The 20464-nt window shown below is 33.5% G+C and overlaps 1 protein-coding gene across 1 annotated transcript in view; it reads left to right on the top strand.

The window, feature by feature from the left end:
* Window positions 1–650: 650 nt before the first annotated feature.
* LOC147816422 (uncharacterized) overlaps window positions 651–20464 on the top strand; it is a 28084-nt gene continuing 8270 nt past the window's right edge. The window contains exons 1-5 of the mRNA XM_087162561.1: window positions 651–2422; window positions 4491–4674; window positions 10414–10674; window positions 14103–14267; window positions 19497–19655. Coding sequence (XP_087018687.1) covers window positions 665–2422; window positions 4491–4674; window positions 10414–10674; window positions 14103–14267; window positions 19497–19655 — 2527 coding nt within the window. The 5' untranslated portion in view covers window positions 651–664. The remainder of the gene's footprint in view (window positions 2423–4490; window positions 4675–10413; window positions 10675–14102; window positions 14268–19496; window positions 19656–20464) is intronic.

The raw sequence follows: 20464 nt of genomic DNA, 5'->3' as shown, positions 1-20464 counted from the left end.
ATAAAGTGAAGACTTAAATGCGTAAACTGAAATTTCCATGTGCGTAATATATTAAAATTATCAAAAAACTGAACAAAAAAATAATAATATTTGAAATTTTCTGCACAAAAGAAAAAATTTTTTTTACTTCCTTATTCTCAAATGAGAATAGAAAAGTCAGGACCTTCCCTTCCGATGCGCGAGTAAAGCATCTTTTGAACATGATTTTGGCGAAGAAAAAAGCTCATTTAACATTTGGCGCTCTTTTCTGCTGAAAAGAGCGCCAAAATTATTTACTTCACAAAGAAAAATTTGTCTGCAAGAACTCCGTAACGTTCTGCGACAATGTCGCCGCGTCGTCACAATTCTGCCACGGGGGATTCTTGTGTGAATTTTTATCCAGTTGGGTTGGAAGAAACCTATTTTTTTCAGCTGTGGAAGAAACTGAGGACATCCGTGGTAGTATCCACAAAAATATCCGAATCAATAAACTTTTTATAGGGGGAGATACACCTTTTAGTATGTAGTTTATTCCAATAAATTCCAAGGATTATGCAAGTTTCTAATTGCAAGAATAAAACTTTTTAAAAAACAATTAAACAACATGGTACACAATATAATAATTTAAAATAAGCAAAGTTTGCTTATTTTAATTATATATTAATTTTAGGTGAAGTAAAGAGAAATGGAAGTCATTAATTTTAGAACCGTTATTGTGCCCGAAGAGAAATATGCCACATATGATGACATAACGAAGAAATTTAAGACATATCTCGAACAGCTGACATTTTATTTTGAAGCATGTGGTCTGATGGACGTCAGTCTCAGCTTTTTGAAAGCGAAAAAATCTGAAGAAGAAGATACCCCAGAAATAGAAGAACTTATCATACAAGTTTCAGCCAAGTGTTCGCTAGAAAACGAAGATTGGGTGCACTACTGTCGACAGTTGCGCAGTGAATGGAAGAACTTATTTTATCCAAATCCCACCCCAATTTTGGCGTTTTATGAAAGCAAGTCTTTCAGCTCCTCACGCAAGCATTCTCACGTATACACTGCATACAAGACTATTAGTTTTGGAATTTTACCGCATGATGGAGCCTTTCATCAGTACTCCTCACTGGAGTCAAATCAGATTTTAGACTCTCACCACGTTAATTTTTATCACGACAGTCGGTCTGTTACTATAAAATACGATGCTTGGGAATTAGAGTTCTCGTACAGTAATATTAAAAATGTATTTGTCAATATCGATTCGAATTCTCATGAAATATTTTTTGATTTGTGCAACCCACCTCTTATTTTTGAAACTGAACAACGTTACAGTAAATATATAGGAAATTATCAAATAAGACACAGATCTGTTACCATTACGACTGGTCCGAGCTGTTGGGTTAGAAGGAGGAATAATAATTATTTGCCTGTCGGCGAAAGGAGAGCATTATTTGACGTTGAAACGCTTGGAAAAGCTACGGTTATGAAACTATCATTTACAAATGCTATCGTCGTTGAAGAGATCGTTAGCAGAATTCATGCCAGGTGCGGTGAAAAACCAATACATTATGCCTACATTGTTACTAAGCAGAAAGAAAAACCTGACATTCCTGACGTCAATTGGAATCATTTCGGATCTACATACATGATAACATCGATTTTTAAAAGAAGTTTTACAGTCCCTTCTCAAACATCCAACATACATACCTCTCTACGTGTTTTAGAAGATTTTTCTTTGCAAAATGGAGATTGTCTCGAAAAAGCTTTAACACTCGTCTTATCGACTTTAGAATCAGGGAAGATCATGAACTATTGGCACGCCATTGAGCGACAATATTACTTTTATCTTAATCACAAAGATGAAATGGATTACATGCACTATGTCGTGCCCGAGAAGTGCCGATTAATCCGTCGCATAACTGTGACACCCACGCGTCAATTGCTTTGGCCACCTGAAATTATGTTCGGTAATAGAGTTTTGAGAAAATTTGATCCAGAATACACCATTCGGGTATCATTTAGAGATGACGACAATTCTCGATTAAGTTTCAACGCTGCAAATGCTGAGAAAGGTATTTTTGAATACTCGATCCGTAGACCAATGTCTACAGGAATACGCATTGGATCACGCAACTATGAGTTCCTGGCTTGGTCTAATTCTCAGATTCGTGATCATGGCATATGGACATACGCTAGAGATACTGAAGGTAATACAGTTCAGCATATCCGATCGTGGATGGGAGATTTCTCTCACATTCACTCTGTTCCCAAGTATATGGCAAGAATGGGGCAAAGTTTTTCACAAACAGAAGACACTGTTACTGTACCATTAGATCCCCGTCACATTCGGACAGAACCGGATATTGAAAGGGGATATGATTTAGCTAATGGTTACAAGCCCTATTGTTTTTCTGATGGTATTGGACGTATTTCAACGAACTTAGCAACTGAGGTAAGAATACAACTATTAACAGTGTGTAAGTTTTGTTTCTTAGCTAATCCAGTTTTAATTACAGCGATCAGAAAAATTTAAAGCATTTTAATTATTCTTGCAACATATGTCGTTTAGAGGTGGATTTGTATCAATGTATCTGACATTTTAAAAGTATCTAGTTAAAAGCAGTTTATCATGCAGTTAACGCGTTCAATTAATATCAACTGCCTATCGAAATGAGAAGCTAGCTTAAAGCCTCTTAAATTTGTTTTACGTTTACTAAGGAAATTAACTTGATATTGTATTTTTAATATTTATGGCAGTAGTAGTATTTTATTTATATTGCACTAAGGCTGCCACTCTTGAGACAGTAAGGAAAACATCCATAAGGATGATCCGAAAACAAACTATCAGAATTTTGATTTCCTGGTGGGAATGGCACCCCCGCTTTGTTAGCCCGACGACCAGCGCACGAAGTTGAGTACTTCACAAGAACCTGTGGAAATAAGTAGTTTCCAGTTATAAACTTTAGTGTTTGAGTTTTTTTTTCAGATTCGTTTCCAGGATGGAAGTAAAGGGAATTCAAGAAACAAGCATTCAATCAATGTGACGTACGAAATCGTTATCTATAAAAGAACGAACAATTTCTTCTTTCACCCCGGTGGAGAGGGATGAGCAACCCACCTATCTTTTGAGTCTTTGGCCGATTGCAGATGATGATCCTATATATATATATTTGTATATTCAATTAGAATTTTAGATTTAAGTTAACCATTGAAAGTAATAATAAATGTGTTCCAGTTTATTTGTGCACTTCATGATTTTTAGCATACTCTGTTTTGTGAGTTAAATCCACAGAACCGATACTGTGCACCCTTGGTTTCTTCGAAGGCTGATAAAAGAGGTCACCGAGACTCTCAAAGACCAATAGATGTCAGTACCATCGGTGCTTCGGAAGGGCTTTACTATGGCGTAACTACCACTACGATTATTAAACATCAATTCACTAGTATAAAAGATATGCTAACTCGATTCAGTTCCTCTCCCTCAATTATTTTAATTCCGATGAGGAAGATAACCTTGGTTAGGTGCTCCATAAATACCGTATCAGTCAGTCTCTCGATTTTATCTTAGGGTACCTTATGACAGATGAAGATTGACATAGTCTTAAACTTCTCTTCCCACATTGGTGACCTGCGGAAGTGATATGAACTCGCCTACATCGAAAGTAACGCCCTCTTCGATGAGTGGTCCACATTGAACAGTTGACTTATTATTTGTGACTGCTTCATCCTCCTCCTCACTTTGTTGCTACTCAATCTCACACACAACGGGATCCTGCACACACTCTTCTGCTAATAGCAACACAGGAGAGACCACACTCACAGATGTGAAATTAATACAGCTCTCACAACAAACGCTCAAAACTCCATGAACTTAATACAGCTCTCCCGGTCTTTTGCAAATATCTCAATTAGTGTTATCTTTGCATTGAATTCTATCCCTGATAAAATTCAATGAGTGACAAATATTTGAAATTGGCGGCTAATCGCTTATCAACTAAACACCATTGTTTGTGACGTCACTGAAAGACCTTGGTGATCTCAACGGCGTTATTTCTCGGTGGCTATGGCTTGTCTCACTCGTAACTCGGTGGCTATGGCTTGTCTCACTCGTAATAGAATGGAATGAACAGTTGCTAAAGTAAACATATACCACGTTTCACCAACCAATCAAGATTGAGGTATCCACACTACGTCAATTGCAGGTATCCCATTCTCAAGAGACATAAAATCCAACTGCTTTTGAATAAAAATTAGGGAAAGTCTTGCAAACAAGTCTCGATGAACTCTTAGTCACATGTTAAATGGGAGTTATTATTTCTTATGACTCGTTCAAAAAATAGGTCGAGAGATTTCTCCGATTCCCATACTTCGCTAATAGAAAACTTAAAATATTAATTAATTAATTCTAGCATTCATTTAGATAAAGAAATAAACATAAAAAACTTAAAATTTTTTTGTGTTATATGTAATTATTATATGAAGAGACAGAGAGACAGCTTATTCCATTTACTTCCCTATAGGTGCGCAATGCTCTGGGCCATGATAAACTCTGCAGTGCATTCCAGATACGGTATGGTGGCTATAAAGGCATGCTGGTAGTAGATCCTACCTTAAAAGATGCGGACATAGTGTTTCGAAAGAGCATGAAAAAATTTGATTCCCCTCAAAATCAAAGATTGGAAATCGCTAGAACAAGTGCTCCAAGTAATGTTAATCAGTTATTTTTCAACTTTTATCTGCATCGTATTTTCTTTCGTAATATTTGCATTCTATTCTACTTTTCTACTCCATCTATTTCAAGTTAAGGGCAATAAGTTTACCGTGAGAAACTAGCTTTAGAAGTTTAGTTGCAACCAAATATTTTTAAGACTATTGCTAAGAGTTAAGATTCATCTTTAAACATTGATGATCAGGCAAATCATCCCTAAATGAAACGGATGATTTTGTATTCCTTAGATTGGCTGCACTACGATATAACTATGATTCGATTCTTGTGGTGACTTGACGTTTTCTCCAGACGATTCTCAAATAATTATTGGAGCACCGATGGTCACAGTAAACTTTGTATGACCACCGATTATAAACACTACACAGTGTTTCGATAGTATCGGCGTAAAGTGAGCTCGTCAAAAAGTTATTATTGAAATTTGCAATTTAAATTTTACGTGTCGAAATAATATTAATTGAGAAATAACCGGGATTTAAAAAAACCTGCGGAATTTGGTAGCTCTAGCAATAAAAAGTTGAAAAAACGATGAAATCGTCACATTAAAAGTAAACAATTGATTTAAGTTTCGCGTATAATTAATTTTATAAAAAAACATTGGGATTTGTTTTTCTAAAAAAATGAGAAAATTCATAACAATAACTGTCGAAAGAACGATTCAAATACCGCATGGATTAAGGAATCGCCGTAAAACGAGCGTGTCATAGAATTATTTATTGAATCCGTGATTCGAATTTTGCGTACCGTAATAATATCGGTGTTTTTCAAAGATTCTGGAGAATGTAAATAATTAATTGAGCAATGTAAGACATCGGGATTTAGAAAGAACAAAACAAAAATTCCTAGCAATAATTGCAACAAGAAAAGAAAATAACAAAACACGGTATATGTTTACAAGTCGAAAAAGTGAGAACTCAAATTTTTACATGCCTAATTTTAAAAAAAATACAAGATCGATTTTATTTCAACCAAATTTAAAAAAAAAGGGAGACATTATTTTGCTATTAATTTGTAACAAAATTCCCATTCACAGCAAAAATTCTTCCGTAGTAGCTCCCACGGAGGAATCGCTCAACCTCCCCCGGAGCTCCTCAGTAATGCAAAATGTCCGCACCTTTCAATTCCTCAGTTTCTCCGGCGGGCTTCCCGAAAGTCACTCCATAGGAGGAGCCGAGGAAGAATGATGAGGAAGTTTCAAGGTCTCATACTTTCCGATGGCTTTCCCCGGGCAGTCTCCTAAGGAAGAACTGAGGAAGTTTCAAGGTCGCATACTTTCTTCGGGTACTCTCTTTAGGAAGTGCTGAGGTAGATTTGAATCTTATGGTTTTCCCTTAGGCTACTAATACATATAATTATACTTACTAATACATCTACATTATTAGATTCCCAAAAACTCCAAGTTGTTTGTGGAAATCAAACGATGCGGCTTAGAAGGGACAATAGAAGGAAAGACTTGATATCAAAATAATAAACAAGTTCCCTCACTAAAGCCCCACTGAGCCATTGTGCATCATAGATAATCGCTAAACTTGATCACTTCTCTACAGTTAAAGGTAATGCTTGCACAACCTCTGCTTAGGAAATCTTACTGTACTTACATGCATTCTGGTATTTCATCAATTATTGATGAAAAATATAAATAATTATAAAATAATCTTAACTTTACTGGCACTTTGCACAAGTTGATTCAGTTGAAAATATGTCGCTAAATACATCATTTAGTGAAAACTACACCATTAATGAAACAATAAATGTATCAGATAACATTTGATAGATTTATTACAGTGCTATTTTATATTAACTTAAGTTTAATTCAATGTGATATACAAGTCTACAATTACCACATTACGACATACGGTTATATAATTTTAAAGAAAAGTAATTATCAATGTCAATGTACCATCATTTACAATTGAAAACCGTTTAATTGTAAATGATGGTTCATTGACACCTACCTTTTATTATATTTTACCTTTGCTACACACATAAAAGAATTAAACAGTTTAGAAATTTTTTTATTGATTATAGTTTTTATATACAAAATAATAAACTATCGTATCTTTAAAATAATACTCTTTTTATTAACAGACATTTCTTATTATATCAAAGATAGAATCGGAGAACAAGTATGTTACTAGGCCTAACTCAGTAACGTGGAAATCATTAACTACTTTAACACAGATAATTAGAATTATAAAATGTGGTAAACGTTTAAAATACATAGATATAATATTATAAACTGAAAAAAATTATTCAAAACGATTAACTTACTTTACTGAATCATAAATAAAGAGCTCAAAATTACAACAGTCAACATAGCTACACTTGATTACACCTGTAAGCAACAAACTATGTATACATCCGCGCAATTTCTTCAGCAGGGTTACTTTTCAAAAATTCTTTGGTGAGAATTAAATTCTAGTCAAGCACATCTAGCGCATGCGCAATTGCTCTGCCGGTTGCACGCACAGACATAAGTAATTATGATGCTCCTACGGAATAACCAGGGAGAAAAATCCATTGGATTGATTTCTAACGGATGACCGGTGGAGGAATATCCGTAGGCGATGTTTCCGAAGGATTTCCTACGTGTAGGAATGTTAGAATGGAATTTCCCTCGGCTTTCCCCTATTTATCCGCGCCTTCCCTCGGAAGAAAGGGATGCATTTGGGAGGTCCTAGGGAAAGGTTTCGGAAGATGAGTGCTATATGGGCTGTTGTAATTATTAAATTCTAATATTTCTGCGTAAAATATTAACAACTAGCATACCGTTTATAGGCATAACATTTGTTTCTAATATTTTTAATTTTGAAATAAGTCGGTCATTCGTTGGAACTATCTGTTCTAAACATTCTCTTCAGAATGTTCGATAATACTGAATTGAAAATTTATAATGACTTTATAATTGTTGCTGTGGATTACCAAAATCAAGAGAATGTCGAACTTCACCGGTGAATGTCAACAATCACATTGTCCCTTTGGTGAATATCCAAACTATTTTTATATCCGATTTGATATTAATTTATTCGTTGATATTATAATATTTATTCGATATTTTAATATCTGCTGAGGATAGATTAGATGAAACATCAGTGTTCGGAGTAACGGTTAAATGCATACTGGGCAGTAGTACTTGACCTTAAAAAAATATTGATGTTGGGCATACAGGACAGAGGTACTTAATTAGACTTAGTATATATTTGGATCATTCCACGTCAAATCATAAAGGATTTTTCAGAAATGCACCCACCATCTCAGATTTTGATAAAAAAATTGTACTATTATAGAATTTTTGATGCTGATGTCAAAAATATCAATTATATTTGAATCGATTAAGGGATTTAAAAGTTATAAGCATTTATATTTTTAACAAAATGGCGCATTTACCAGCATTTTGATTCATATATCAAAGGCTATTAATGACTGTTACTCACAGATTTGTCATAGAGCAATAATTTTTTTTAATTTTGTTCAGAATAAAGTAATCTGTCTTTTAAACACTTTTTTTTTTGCAAATAAGTATCTTACTTGTTTAGTAAATGGCTCTGTTTTGCAGTTTTTTGATCAACGGAGTTGAGTAACTTCAGATTGGTAGTTTGATGATTTATAGTCCTTAATTGTAATTGTAGTAATTGTAACTAGAGTACAATAAAATGGTATAAGAATGTGAATAATAGAAAAGTATGTAAAATAAAGAAATCATTTATTAAATTATCTTTTACTTTTTTCTTTAAGCCCTCCCTCCCTCAAAAAATAAAAGAAGAAACGAAAAAATTTGAGAATGAACAAAATTTCACCTTTTTTGTAAATAAATTTATTCAGAATCTAAAAAATACATGAATAAAAGTTTTTCTGTTAGAGTAGTGGATAATACCAAATAATAAAGAGCATCCATATATATTTTTAATTGACCTAAATTTGATCTTTTTAGAAGGAGAAAAACGAAATTTAAGATGTTGAATAATATCAGAGAGAAAGAATAGTACCCTTTATTTTAATTCAAACATTTTATTTGATTCTAAAGTGTAATTGAAGACCAAATTATGAATATTTATAGTTAGTATTATTCTTTTATTTGTTGTGGTAATGAGATACTCCTAAAAAATTTCATTTAAAACACTGATCAACTTTAAAATATTTTTTTTCGATTTATTTTAATAATATTGAAATGAAATGATTTTATATCATCAACTGTCTGATAATTTGTGTGCTCTTATTTCATCACAAACACCTGCAGGCTTTTTTTATCCTTTGATACTTTTGTTATGATTATATACATCCAATTTTTTTTAAAAAAAACTTCTGAATAGAAAAAAAATACTGAGAACTATTGACACACTCCACCTCTACCTCCTAAAAAAGAAATTTGACTAATCAGAATGTATCATCTGCCAGAACATTTCCGTTTGCTCCAATCAGAATTGAGTGTATGAAAAATTTATTTTCTTTCAAATCAATAGAATTGTATTTCGATTAATTTAGAATAGAATGGAAATAAAATAGAATAGAAACTTTTAAGCGTTAGTTTTCTAAAATTTTAAATGTGTCAATTTGGTTTTTAAAAAGATTTTTATTAGGGAAACCCAAGAATTGTGCAATATTGGATTAAATTTGAAAGATTTTAAGTGCAGTTTAAACTCACAGAAGAGTTTAGAACTTTCTTCTGAGAATATAGAACGTATTCATTATGAAGCAATTTAGATTTTAAGGAAGGTTCAACTATATGGCTCATACATAAGGAGTATCTCTTGTATCAGTATGGAATATATATAAAAAATGTTGTGACTTATTTAATTATTAATTTAAGCTCAATGATGAGTTAAACATTACAGTGTGTAAACAATGGAAAAAATATTCTTCTACATCAGGAAAATAGAACTAAAGGCGCTTGATTTTTATTGAAAGTTTTTGAACTAATATTGAATTTTTTTTAAAATTTTTTAACAGAAATTTTGAAATTCTTTACTTTTAATGTATTTATTTTAAAAACTATAGGCCAACTCATTCAAAATATATGTTCATTTTAAAAAAAATTATAATCATTATGCTGTTGCTATTCAGAATGAAATCTGCTATTAAATAATTCCTTTAAAAAAATTGTGAGAACCGTCCATTAAAATTTTTATATCAGATGTTGGTTTGCACTATCAATTATCTTCGCCTAAAATATTTTTGAAATTGAAGGGGGGCGAGTTGCCTGAAATCAGCTCCTGAAGTTACTGAACTCCGTTGATCAAAAAACTGCAAAACAGACATATTTACTTAACATGTAAGATTATTATTTGTAAAAAAATATGTTTAAATGTTATTACTTTATTCTTTTGACATGTATGTTTAAATGACAGATTTCTTTATTCTGAACAAAATTTTAAAAAATATTATTCTATGACAAATATAAGGTGAGTTACAGTTATTAATAGCCTTTGATGTATGAATCAAAATGGCGACATTGGAGCCATTTTGGTAAAAATATAAATGCTTATAACTTTTAAACCCTTTTACCGATTCCGATAGAATTGATATTTTTTAAATCAGCAAAAAAATTCTACAAGTGTTCAAATTTTCATCAAAATCTGAGATGGTAGATGCCATGGCTGGATAAACTGACATGGAATGACTCATTTCGAACATTTACTAAAGTGATTATATGTGCTTGGCAACATTCACCGATGGAAGTCAACAACCACCAATTTCATAACATATATATTATATTTCAGTCAGCCTCCAACTAAACAAGCCATTCATTGCTTTGTTGAATGATTTGGGGGTGCGCCACAGTACGTTTTTGAGATTGCAAGAAAGCATGCTCCGCAATTTGACAGACATGCTATTCGAAGAGGAACAAGCTGCCGAATTTTTGGCTTCCAAAACACCTTCCGAGATTTTTAAGTACAAAGAAATATCTAGATCTGGAATTTTTCTTACGACAGAACCTTTCTTCAGGTCGCTGTTGCTCGCTCTTCATCGTCATCACGTTGGTAAGAATTTTACAACAGATATTAATTTAATTTTCTCATTCATGTTGTTGTTGTTTCTAATCCCCAAAAGGTCCATCCTAATTAGACCAATTCCATAAGTCCAAAAATGTCCAGAAAGTCTAAAAACAGATGAGGTTTTGAAAAAACCTCGTCGATCTTAAAATCGATGCAGTTTAGAATATGCTCGGGCGAAGCCTGAGCAGTCTTACATTTAGTGCAAAGTCCAAAAGTCTTTTGCCCCTTAACATACGAGAGACACCTCAAGTGACTACTTGCAAAGCGAGACAAACAAGTCTACTGGCTTCTAGGTCCCCCGAAAAGCAAGGCACTTCCAGGTCGTTTTCTGAAATACCAATTATGCGGAGGAGGAACCCTCCAGAGGTCCATGAACATTTTTTTTTGCACTCTGCAAAGACCTCATTGAAAGTGGAAGGTAAATCTGGCTGTAAAGGTTCTAAAGAAGCATCTTTAGCCAGTGAGTCCGCCATCTCGTTACGTTTGATTCCAACGTGTGATTTAATCCATTGGAAGTGTACCCCAAAGTCCGCTGAGAGCCTGAGGAGCATCCCCAAAATTGAAGCCGCAGCCCTGTCTCCAACATTCATCCAGTTGCTAAGGTGTTGGATTGAAGATTTGCTATCCGTCAGTATCCATATATATGCTTAAAGTCAGGCTCAGCAATATTCTCAACATGTCTTAGGCCATTTTCAATCGCAATAAGCTCAGATCTGAAAACCGAGCAAAATTCAGAATTTCTAACTTTGAGACTCAATGTGTACGTGGGTGTTTTAATAAAAAACCCACTACCTGAATGACCTTCATCGCTCTTGCTGCCATCTGTGTATAGTTGTAAAGCATCTGTTGGTATTCGGCTAATAGTTTCAAGAGCCATTTGTCTCACAAATTCTGGGTTGCCTTTACTTTTATGGGCCGGTTGCAACAGCTCTGTATGGAAATGGATACCAGAAAAATCAGTAACAGGGCTAAAACATGACCTCAAGGAATGAGGTTCAATTCGGCAGGGATATTGCAAGTCTACAAGGTGAATTGAAACAGCCAAAGAGAAGGGACTGTTTCTCTTCAGTCTATGGTTATTTTTCCAATTTTTGAGATAGTAAGAAGTTCTGTTCTGGTCACCAAAACTGATGAGCTTATTGTAGTATTTCTTGAGACTGGAGTTCCTTCTCATGTATAACGGCTGGAGGTCAGAGTCAAACAGAACAATTTTATCTGGACAGCTACGCCTCAAACCTGTAATAATTTTTGCAGCACTAATTTGAACTTTTTCCAATCTATTTAGGTTTGTCTCTGAAGCACAGGAATAAATAGGTGGCCCATATTCCAGTATGGGTCTAATAAGTGCAGTATAAGTTTAAACCCCCTCAAATCCTGCTAGCTGCCTCACCGTGGCGAGGGGGTGCCACTGGGCGGAATGGGCGAAGTACGTCGGGAGCTTAGCTCCTGGTAGGGCCACCTTAGGCGTGAAGGCTATTGCATTATGCCCAGCTAATGCTAGCAGGTGAAACTATGGAGCTAAATCAGTCTTCTACCTTTGGTACTCCAGGTCACTTTCGGCCAATAGAAGCTGTAACACTTTCCCCTGTACCATGAGTCTCGTTCAATCTCATTCATTCAGAAGATGTTCATTTTTCTTATCAGAAAAATCAAATGTTTATGAATTTAGGAGACGTATAAACGGGGATTGTTGATTTAAAACAGCTTAAGTCACAATTAAAATTATGACTTAATTTTTTTTATTTTTAAATTTATTTATTTAAATGAAATTTTTTTTAAAGAAACCATTGATTTAAGAATTTACGAAACATTACCTTAATTAAGAAAAAGGCGTTTTCTTTTAATTTTGTTTTTAATAAGTATAATTAGTTTAGTAGTGTTAAAAATATAGAATAAACATGGAAAGTAATAAAGACTAGTAAAAAGAAGAAAAATTATTTAAATTTTTTTAAATTTATTATATATATATGTATAACGTCGTTGCCGAGTGGAAGGATTAAAACAGGTCTTAGGCCGGGAAGGAGGGTACAAAATTTATTTATTAATTATTAGACAGAGCAGTCCTGAAAGTGTGTAAAAGTGAACACGAAAAGTTACGCTCCTCGGTTATATGTTAGGGAAAATCTTGCAAAGTAAAATCCGTAAAATTTTTCAATTTAGGGAAAGAGGGAAATCGTAGTAGTTGCTATTGGTTTATGAAATAGATCGAGCGTTTCCCACAGAGAGCAAAGGGAAAAATGTTAATTAAATGCATGCTTGAGCCAAAAATAGATTTAAGAACAGGATGTGGCTTTTAAAAGTTTGATAAAGTATTTCGATTAGAATAATAATTAGGATAACATAAAAAGATTAATAGAAGCTTTTTATGTTACATATATAATATTAAAAAGCCGGAAAACAAAATGATGTAACGATATAATCTCATCATCAGGAGTTATCTGCAAAGAGAAGTGCTTTCTAATATTTTATCAATATATGCAAAGCAAAATATATAAATACAATAGTGTGAGGAGCACTCAAAAAATGAAACAAAAATAGAACTCATGAAGTAAAAAATATTTATGCTATAAAACATATCAAACAAAATATAAAATGTAAGGAAAATACAGAATAAAACATAATCTATAAAGCGAGTAGCGAATTCAAATGAACTTACACGTATCGGAATCTTTCAAGAATGATTTAAAATACTAGTGGGCTGCGCCCCCTGCTCGCTAACGCTCGCCAACCCCCGAAAATTGCTACTCAATCTTATATGGTTTGCTTCTCTCGCTACTAACTTAGGTACATTGCAAATGCACAAAATTCTAAGAATTCAAAACAATCATTCAAATCCTTATAACAACTTTTTTTTTAAAAAAAAATTACATCTTTTTAGTAAATACTAAGTCATTAAAATAAATTTGAATTCAAATAAAGACTCATTGACTGGGACTCATTCTTCAATGAATAACTAATAACAATAATAAAACAAATAAATTCGGGATATAAATCAAAAATCGTCAAATAAATTCGTGAAAAAAAGCGCTTTCGACAAAATACTAAAATAGAGATCTATCGACAAAGACTACTCACTTCTGCCTATCTTAATAGTATGAAATTGCCGCAGCTGAATAGTTATTTCAGCTTCGTTTTTAAAAGCGTTGCATGTTGAGCCACCTCAACTAGATTTGGCATGTGACATTTTTAGCGGCTATCATTGGTCGATTCGGGGAGTTGTAATGAGGCTCTTTTTGTCGCCGTGTAAAAGAAATATATATATAGATTTTCCTAATAAGATTGCCAGATTAAAAAATATGAAAAAGAAGAGCAAATTGAGTTAAAAGCGTACATTGAGGGATTTTGTTTCATAGCACATTTTTACTGCAGTACTGACGCGCGTACAGTAGTAAATGATATGTTTATCTTTACAGAGAAAATAAAGGAGAAAGCGAATATTTTAATTGATCCCAGCCTTGGACGAAATATGTTGGGGGTACTGGATGAAACAAAATTGCTACAAGAAGGAGAAGTATTTGTTAAGTACACAAAAGACATTTCAAAAGGTGAAACAACACAGGATACCGTCACATTAAGAGGTAAATATGGGTTTCATTAACTTCCCTTAATCCATTTTTGAATTTCTAATGAATTAGTACTTCATTTCCGAATACATATCGATGCCAATGTTAACAAAATCATGCTACTCTAACGAGAAATTTTAAGTTTCTAAAGATATTTTTATTTAATTTAATTCAAAATGCAGATTTCGTAGCTGTCCTTATTTTCCTGATAAAAAATACTTTGTCCTTATTTGTCCTGGAATTCCAGCTTTTGGCTCTGTAATTCCTGTTTTTTTTTTTTTTTTTTTTTTTCTTTTTTTTTTCTTTTGTGTGTGTGTGTGTGTCTGGGGCATCCCAGCATCTAATAATATAAATGCCGATTTTTAGTAAATAGATTTGAAGAATCGAAAGATTTAGATTTTTGATCCAACATGTTTTTATCTTTTTAACGATTTTGGTAGAGATTGAAAAATTTGTTTAGGGGCTGTTTACTGATTATATTATACGGATCAGAAATATAGCCTACCCATAGAAATCATTGTTCAAACCCTTTTATTATTTTAGTCATTCTATAAAACGGAAACTCGATTAACTATTTTACATTTTCGATGATGAACGCTGAGGTCATATGTTAATTTAGTATTTTCAGCAAATGCAATAAAAACTCTTTATATACTGGAAACCTAAAAATTTCTGTTCTAAACAAAACAGTTCTGATGTTAAAAATAATATGTTTTATTATTCTTTAGCTGTAAAATATTGCTTTATTACAATGCTAGAGCAAATTATACTTTTGTGTTTTCCTTTTCTTGACGCCCGGTTGCTGAGTGGTAGCGCTTCGCTCTCCCGTGCCACAAGTCCTGGGTTCGATCCTCGGGCCGGGCAGGGTTGACTCAACCCTTCATCCCTTCAGTGGGTCGTTAAATGAGTATCAAACATGTTTGGGAACTAAACACCGGGGGTTCCGCATTCGGCTGACCACCTGACCGGAACATCTGCTCCTGCACCCCAGAACATAAGGTCAAGAAAACTGAGATGGGCACAGTAGGCTTTGGCCCTCTGTGGGCTGTCGCGCCCACTGAGTTAGTTTCGCTCTTCTAAAAGTAGTTTGGTATATATAGGGTAGAGTGGGGTAAAACAATGCAGTGTGGTGACACCGGACACCTCGATTGTGCAGAGATTAGTTCTGTTTCCTAGCAGACAAACTCTGAATTACAATTTAAGGCCAAGGAGAAGGATTTTCCATTTTGGCGTGATTGTGTTGATTGATTCCTGGCGTATGTGTATATTAGTTTGTTTTTCTACATCAGAGTTCTCGAATATTTTCTCGTTTTTAAGCAATCCTTATTTATTGGTCATTACAATTATAGAAATTATTTTAAGTACAACTGATTATGCGTTTATTAAAGATTCATACCTTAATTAACAGACAATAAAATGTCGGCCAACAGTAGCTCTGTTCTGTTTCGTTTCGATAATCTCTGCTTTCTGTGAGAGGGATGAGACCGGATCATTCATCCCTCCCTTTCTATGCCTGTCTATGCCAGTGTTTCCCAACCTTTTTTGCGCCATGCCCCACCTAAGTCATTCTGAAATTCTTATGCCCCCCTATGTAACATATACATAATTTTTAATATTAAAAAATTGAATTGTTCACTTAAGAAACTTAAATGATAGATTTTAGGAAGAAATCACTAGGAAATTGTTAACGAAACACAGTAAGTAAATTTTCAAAACATATAATGAAAAACTGAAATTCAAATACTTTTAATAAAGATTTTTCAATAATAATTTAATATTTTAATTTAGTGAGATCCTTGCTGCACAGAGATTTTATGTTAGGTTCCAATTTGGTTAGCTTCAGTCTCAAGTATCCCCGTTGTGTTATATCCAGACAATTTCTTTTTTTAGCAATAAATCATTTACAGCACTAAATTCAAATTCAGCTAAATATGAAGATGGAAACGGTAGCAATAGTTTTCTTGCACATTTGGTTGAATTTGAGTATTTGATTTATGTTTCCTCACAAAGCCATGCCATCATTCCCTTTATATTAAATAAAGTTTTAACTGACTTAACATTTTGCATTTCTGCGAGTTCTTCTTGATACTGCATATTTGATATATCAGACAAATCCACTAACTTCGGCTGCATTTTCCTGTTTTCATCTTTTCTACATGTTGTTTTTCAATATCTCCACTCATTTCGTCTATTCTTCTGCTAACAGTATTGTTACTGAGTGGCATAGCTTTTACAGCTTTGTCATCTTTTTCAAGAACCGTTTTAATAGATGCTGATATTGACGATTTTTTTAAATTCTCTCCTGTAGCATGATTTTTTCCAGATTTAGCGATGAATAAAAAAATTTGATAACTAGCCTCAAGAATACGTTTATGAGTTGAAGTGTGAGCAGTAAATAGAGACTTTACTGTTGTCCTCTTTTCAAAATTTATCTTTAAAGTATGAAAGTCCACGTAGAGTCTGCTGCAGGGAGGTTAACTTGACGACGCCAAAAACCCAGTTGATATTCTGGTCTAGTCAAAAGAATTTATAACATTTATTAGCTGCAATTATTTAAGAATTTGATTTTTTTCTTTCAATTTTGCCACTGAAATCTAACCTTGCATTTAAATGGCCCGGAGCAAAAGGGTTAAACTTGTTTCGAGTTACAATCAAATTACCTTTAACAATCAAATTGCCCCCCAGTGGGGCGTGGGCCCCACGTTGGGAAACACTGGGCTATACTGAGCCTACGAAAGCTGCAATGCTCAAGAGGAATAAGATTGGCGACCGAAATGGTCAAAGGTGGCGTAGAACAGAACTCTCTGCCTATATACACTTCGCATGCTTTCACCATTAGCGTGTGGATAGTCATAGGAGAAAGAAAGTACGTTGGTTTCTGTCTTGATTTTTAGGTAGATTAAAAATTTTATAATTAGAAAATGATTATGGAACTGAAAACTACATTGAACATAGTTCTAAAAAAGGGCCGTAAAGTTTTGAAAATATTTTTGACAATTAAATGCGAAAAATATTAAGAAAGAGCAAAATAACGTAGTAAATTCTCATACAACTGTGAAGAGGTAGATAGGTAATAAGGGGAAGATCTGAGACATGAAACCAGTCTTCTTCCCATATGGCATATTCGAGCGTTGCGATAGCGAATAACTACATCCTAAGCTTATAACGATTTTACGTGTGCTAGTATAAAATTTATTGAGGGACCCTATTTCAAAGCACAAAACGTTTTATTTTCATATTTTGTAGAATTTTTGAAGAGCCTTTATACAGAATTGTAAATCTTATATAGATTTTTAATAAATTCTCAGATTTTTTTTTTTCAATTATAAACATTATATTTTTTGTAAGAAATTTGATCAGGACTTCAGCAGTCCCTGGTCCCGGTGCTATTATAACAGGGAGGTAGCGTTTTTTAAAAGTACTTATTTTTTATTTACGTTTCTTAAAAGCCCTTAAAGAAGTGCTTTTTTATTTGGGGTTTAGGAAAAGTACTTAATTTTCTATCTTTTAAAAAGAAATTTTTTCTTCATGCCGATTGTCGTTTTAAATTACAAAAATGCATGATTTTCACAGTTTTCTCTGCAATATTTATCAAAATTTGAGTTTCCTACCCGCTGTATTTTGTTCGTCAGAAATCCGGAATTCGTCTAAAAATCTTAAATTAATTTATTTAAAGCTACGGATGCACATAACACACGTAATTGACGACACATCACGGACAAAATTTAACACAGAAAGAACATTTTTCGATAACCGCCATCCATCTTTTTAATCTCGACTCCACTCTTTTTGGAAACAAACAGAAACCTAAAGAAAAGTTTTGTGCCATCTAGTGGCCAGTTTCTTACACCTCTTACAACAAGCGCGAAGGAAACGTAATATTCGGCAATTACGTGGAAAATCGTAAATATGCAATTTTTTGGGGTTCCTATTCATGACGTTATTTAAAGAGAGAAATCAGAATACGCAAAATTGATCAGCTAGGATTTAAAAATGTTTTCTTTTTGGAATTCTGTGGCGGAGGTGTTGCAAGCTGCCTTTCTGAAAAAGAATCCAAGTTTTTTGATCGCCGCAGAGCAGTCAACATTCGATAATTTTACCGAGGCCCGCTGAGGACTCGGGTGCGTTGATCGTTTATAGTTTAGATTGACTTAATAATTTTAATTTAATGGTTTTTAAACGTGCCTTCAAAATGAAATACGGTATCTGGGAGGTGTTTTGCAATTCCCGGTTAGCACCTCGTCCGTGCAAACCTCAGAGAAATACACCTCAGTAAGTAAAATAGTTTATTGTTCCTGTACCATTTGATCCACAGCTGAGAGACTTTATAGGACTAAAGTTTGGAAAGCAGCTCCCAAAACCTTTATGTTTTCTCTTTCAAACTGCTTTTTTTATAATGAAAATCTAGATAATTTTTTCTCCAGTTTTAGGTAATCTTATATCCATTTGAGGTGTAAGTTAAAAAGAGGGAAAATGTCTATTCTGAAAATGTCTTGGGCCCTTCATTAAAAATAACTGTCAGCAAAATAATTCCTGTGAGTGCATCCTTTTTTTCAAAAAAAAAGTTAACACTCTTCAAAACGATCACTGCCACTAAGGGATAATTTTAAATTTTTTCCTCTTAATTATTACTGAACCAGGAAGCTGAAATAAATCCTCCTGCACGACATCCGGCGCTGATGATTATCATAGCATCTGCAAATTACTTTTCGTTTCTGAAAAAAAATACCCCAACATCTGAAGAATACTTTTTTCATCTCAAATTTTTAAAAATCGACCTTAAATCGTCATTGAGAAGGAAAAACAAAGAAATAATTTTTAATTCCTAAACTTACTCAATTATTCTTTGTTTCAGGCTTTTGATAAAATTTGTTTGCCAATCTACAGATGTGTAAAAGGCAAATGATGACTTTCAAAAATTCCAAATAATTATCTATAGTTGACTGGAATTTTGGAAAAAAAAGAATTAAAAAAAACGATAAGAATTTAAAAATGAATTCTTTATCTTCAAAAACTCATTTTTTAAAAATTCCATTATTCTAAAGTGTATCAGAAAATATAACTAAAAGAACAAATTTTTAACATTTTTGTTGAGTAAAATTTTTATCTACTTAATGTCTGTAAATTTTGATTAGGTTAATTTTTACAATGCAGACAAATTTGAATTAAGGAAGATAGTGTTGCAGATTGACTCTAATATGAAAATATTTGTTTGTTTATTATTACTTCCTGTATTTATGAAAGGTGAAGTGTTAGTGACCAAAAATCCGTGTGTTTTCCCTGGAGATGTGCGGAAGTTCACTGCTGTTGATCGAGCTGAAGTAACACGAAGACTGGGACATATTGTGGATTGTATTGTATTTCCTCAGAATGGAAGGAGACCTCATCCTACCGAAATGTCTGGTTAGTCTTTTTTTTCTTTTCTTTCATCGATTATTAATTGAAAGAAGAATTTGGTTTATCACATTTTCAAATTGTACATTTTTGGTGAAAAACATCACTACTTCCTTGATATTTGTACAGAAATTTAGTTTCCATCTAGTTGAGCGAAAGCGTTTTAGTACCCATCAGCAAACAGTATTATCGAACGGTTTGATGTCAAAATGTATCCTTTGGAAAAAAGGAGGTCTTCCTTCCCTTCGTCGTTTGCACCTCAACCAATAAAGCAGATGAATGTATGATGCCACCATTCATCTGTATTGAGTTCAACGACTCGCCACTACTAGATTGTGTATTGGCGTCAAACATAATTATTTTTAAGTTTCGTTAAAGGAGCAAAAAACACTCAAGTGGGAAATGAAGTATCTTCATCTATCTCCTTCTCCATCACTTGCATGTGTGCTAACTTTTTGTTTTCAAACATAAATTCTTTATGGATGGTGTTCTCAATATAAATGTAAACAACACTCTCGAGCTCTCGATCTTCCTTACTTCCGGTTAGAAAGTATACAGCTGCTTGCTACTACAACTTATTCTGCTAGGAGATATTTTCAAACACATAGTTTTGTTTATAATAAAAGAAATAAATTATATAATTTCAAAGCTCAACTTTGCTGTATTTCATAAGATATTAAGCAATTCTGGTGAGATTGAAGTGAAAATTTGTTTTAGTAATTTAGAGATGCAATGCTATAAAAGGTGACGCAGTTGCTAGATTTAGAAAGAACTCGCTTTTTTGGCAGATCTGATCTGGCCTCTTTTTACTTGTTTAT

The sequence above is a fragment of the Parasteatoda tepidariorum genome, chromosome 1 (genome assembly GCF_982258835.1).
Source record: "Parasteatoda tepidariorum strain Cologne lab strain chromosome 1, Ptep-v5.0, whole genome shotgun sequence".
NCBI lineage: Eukaryota > Metazoa > Arthropoda > Arachnida > Araneae > Theridiidae > Parasteatoda > Parasteatoda tepidariorum.
This window is presented reverse-complemented; position numbering and strand designations above follow the sequence as displayed.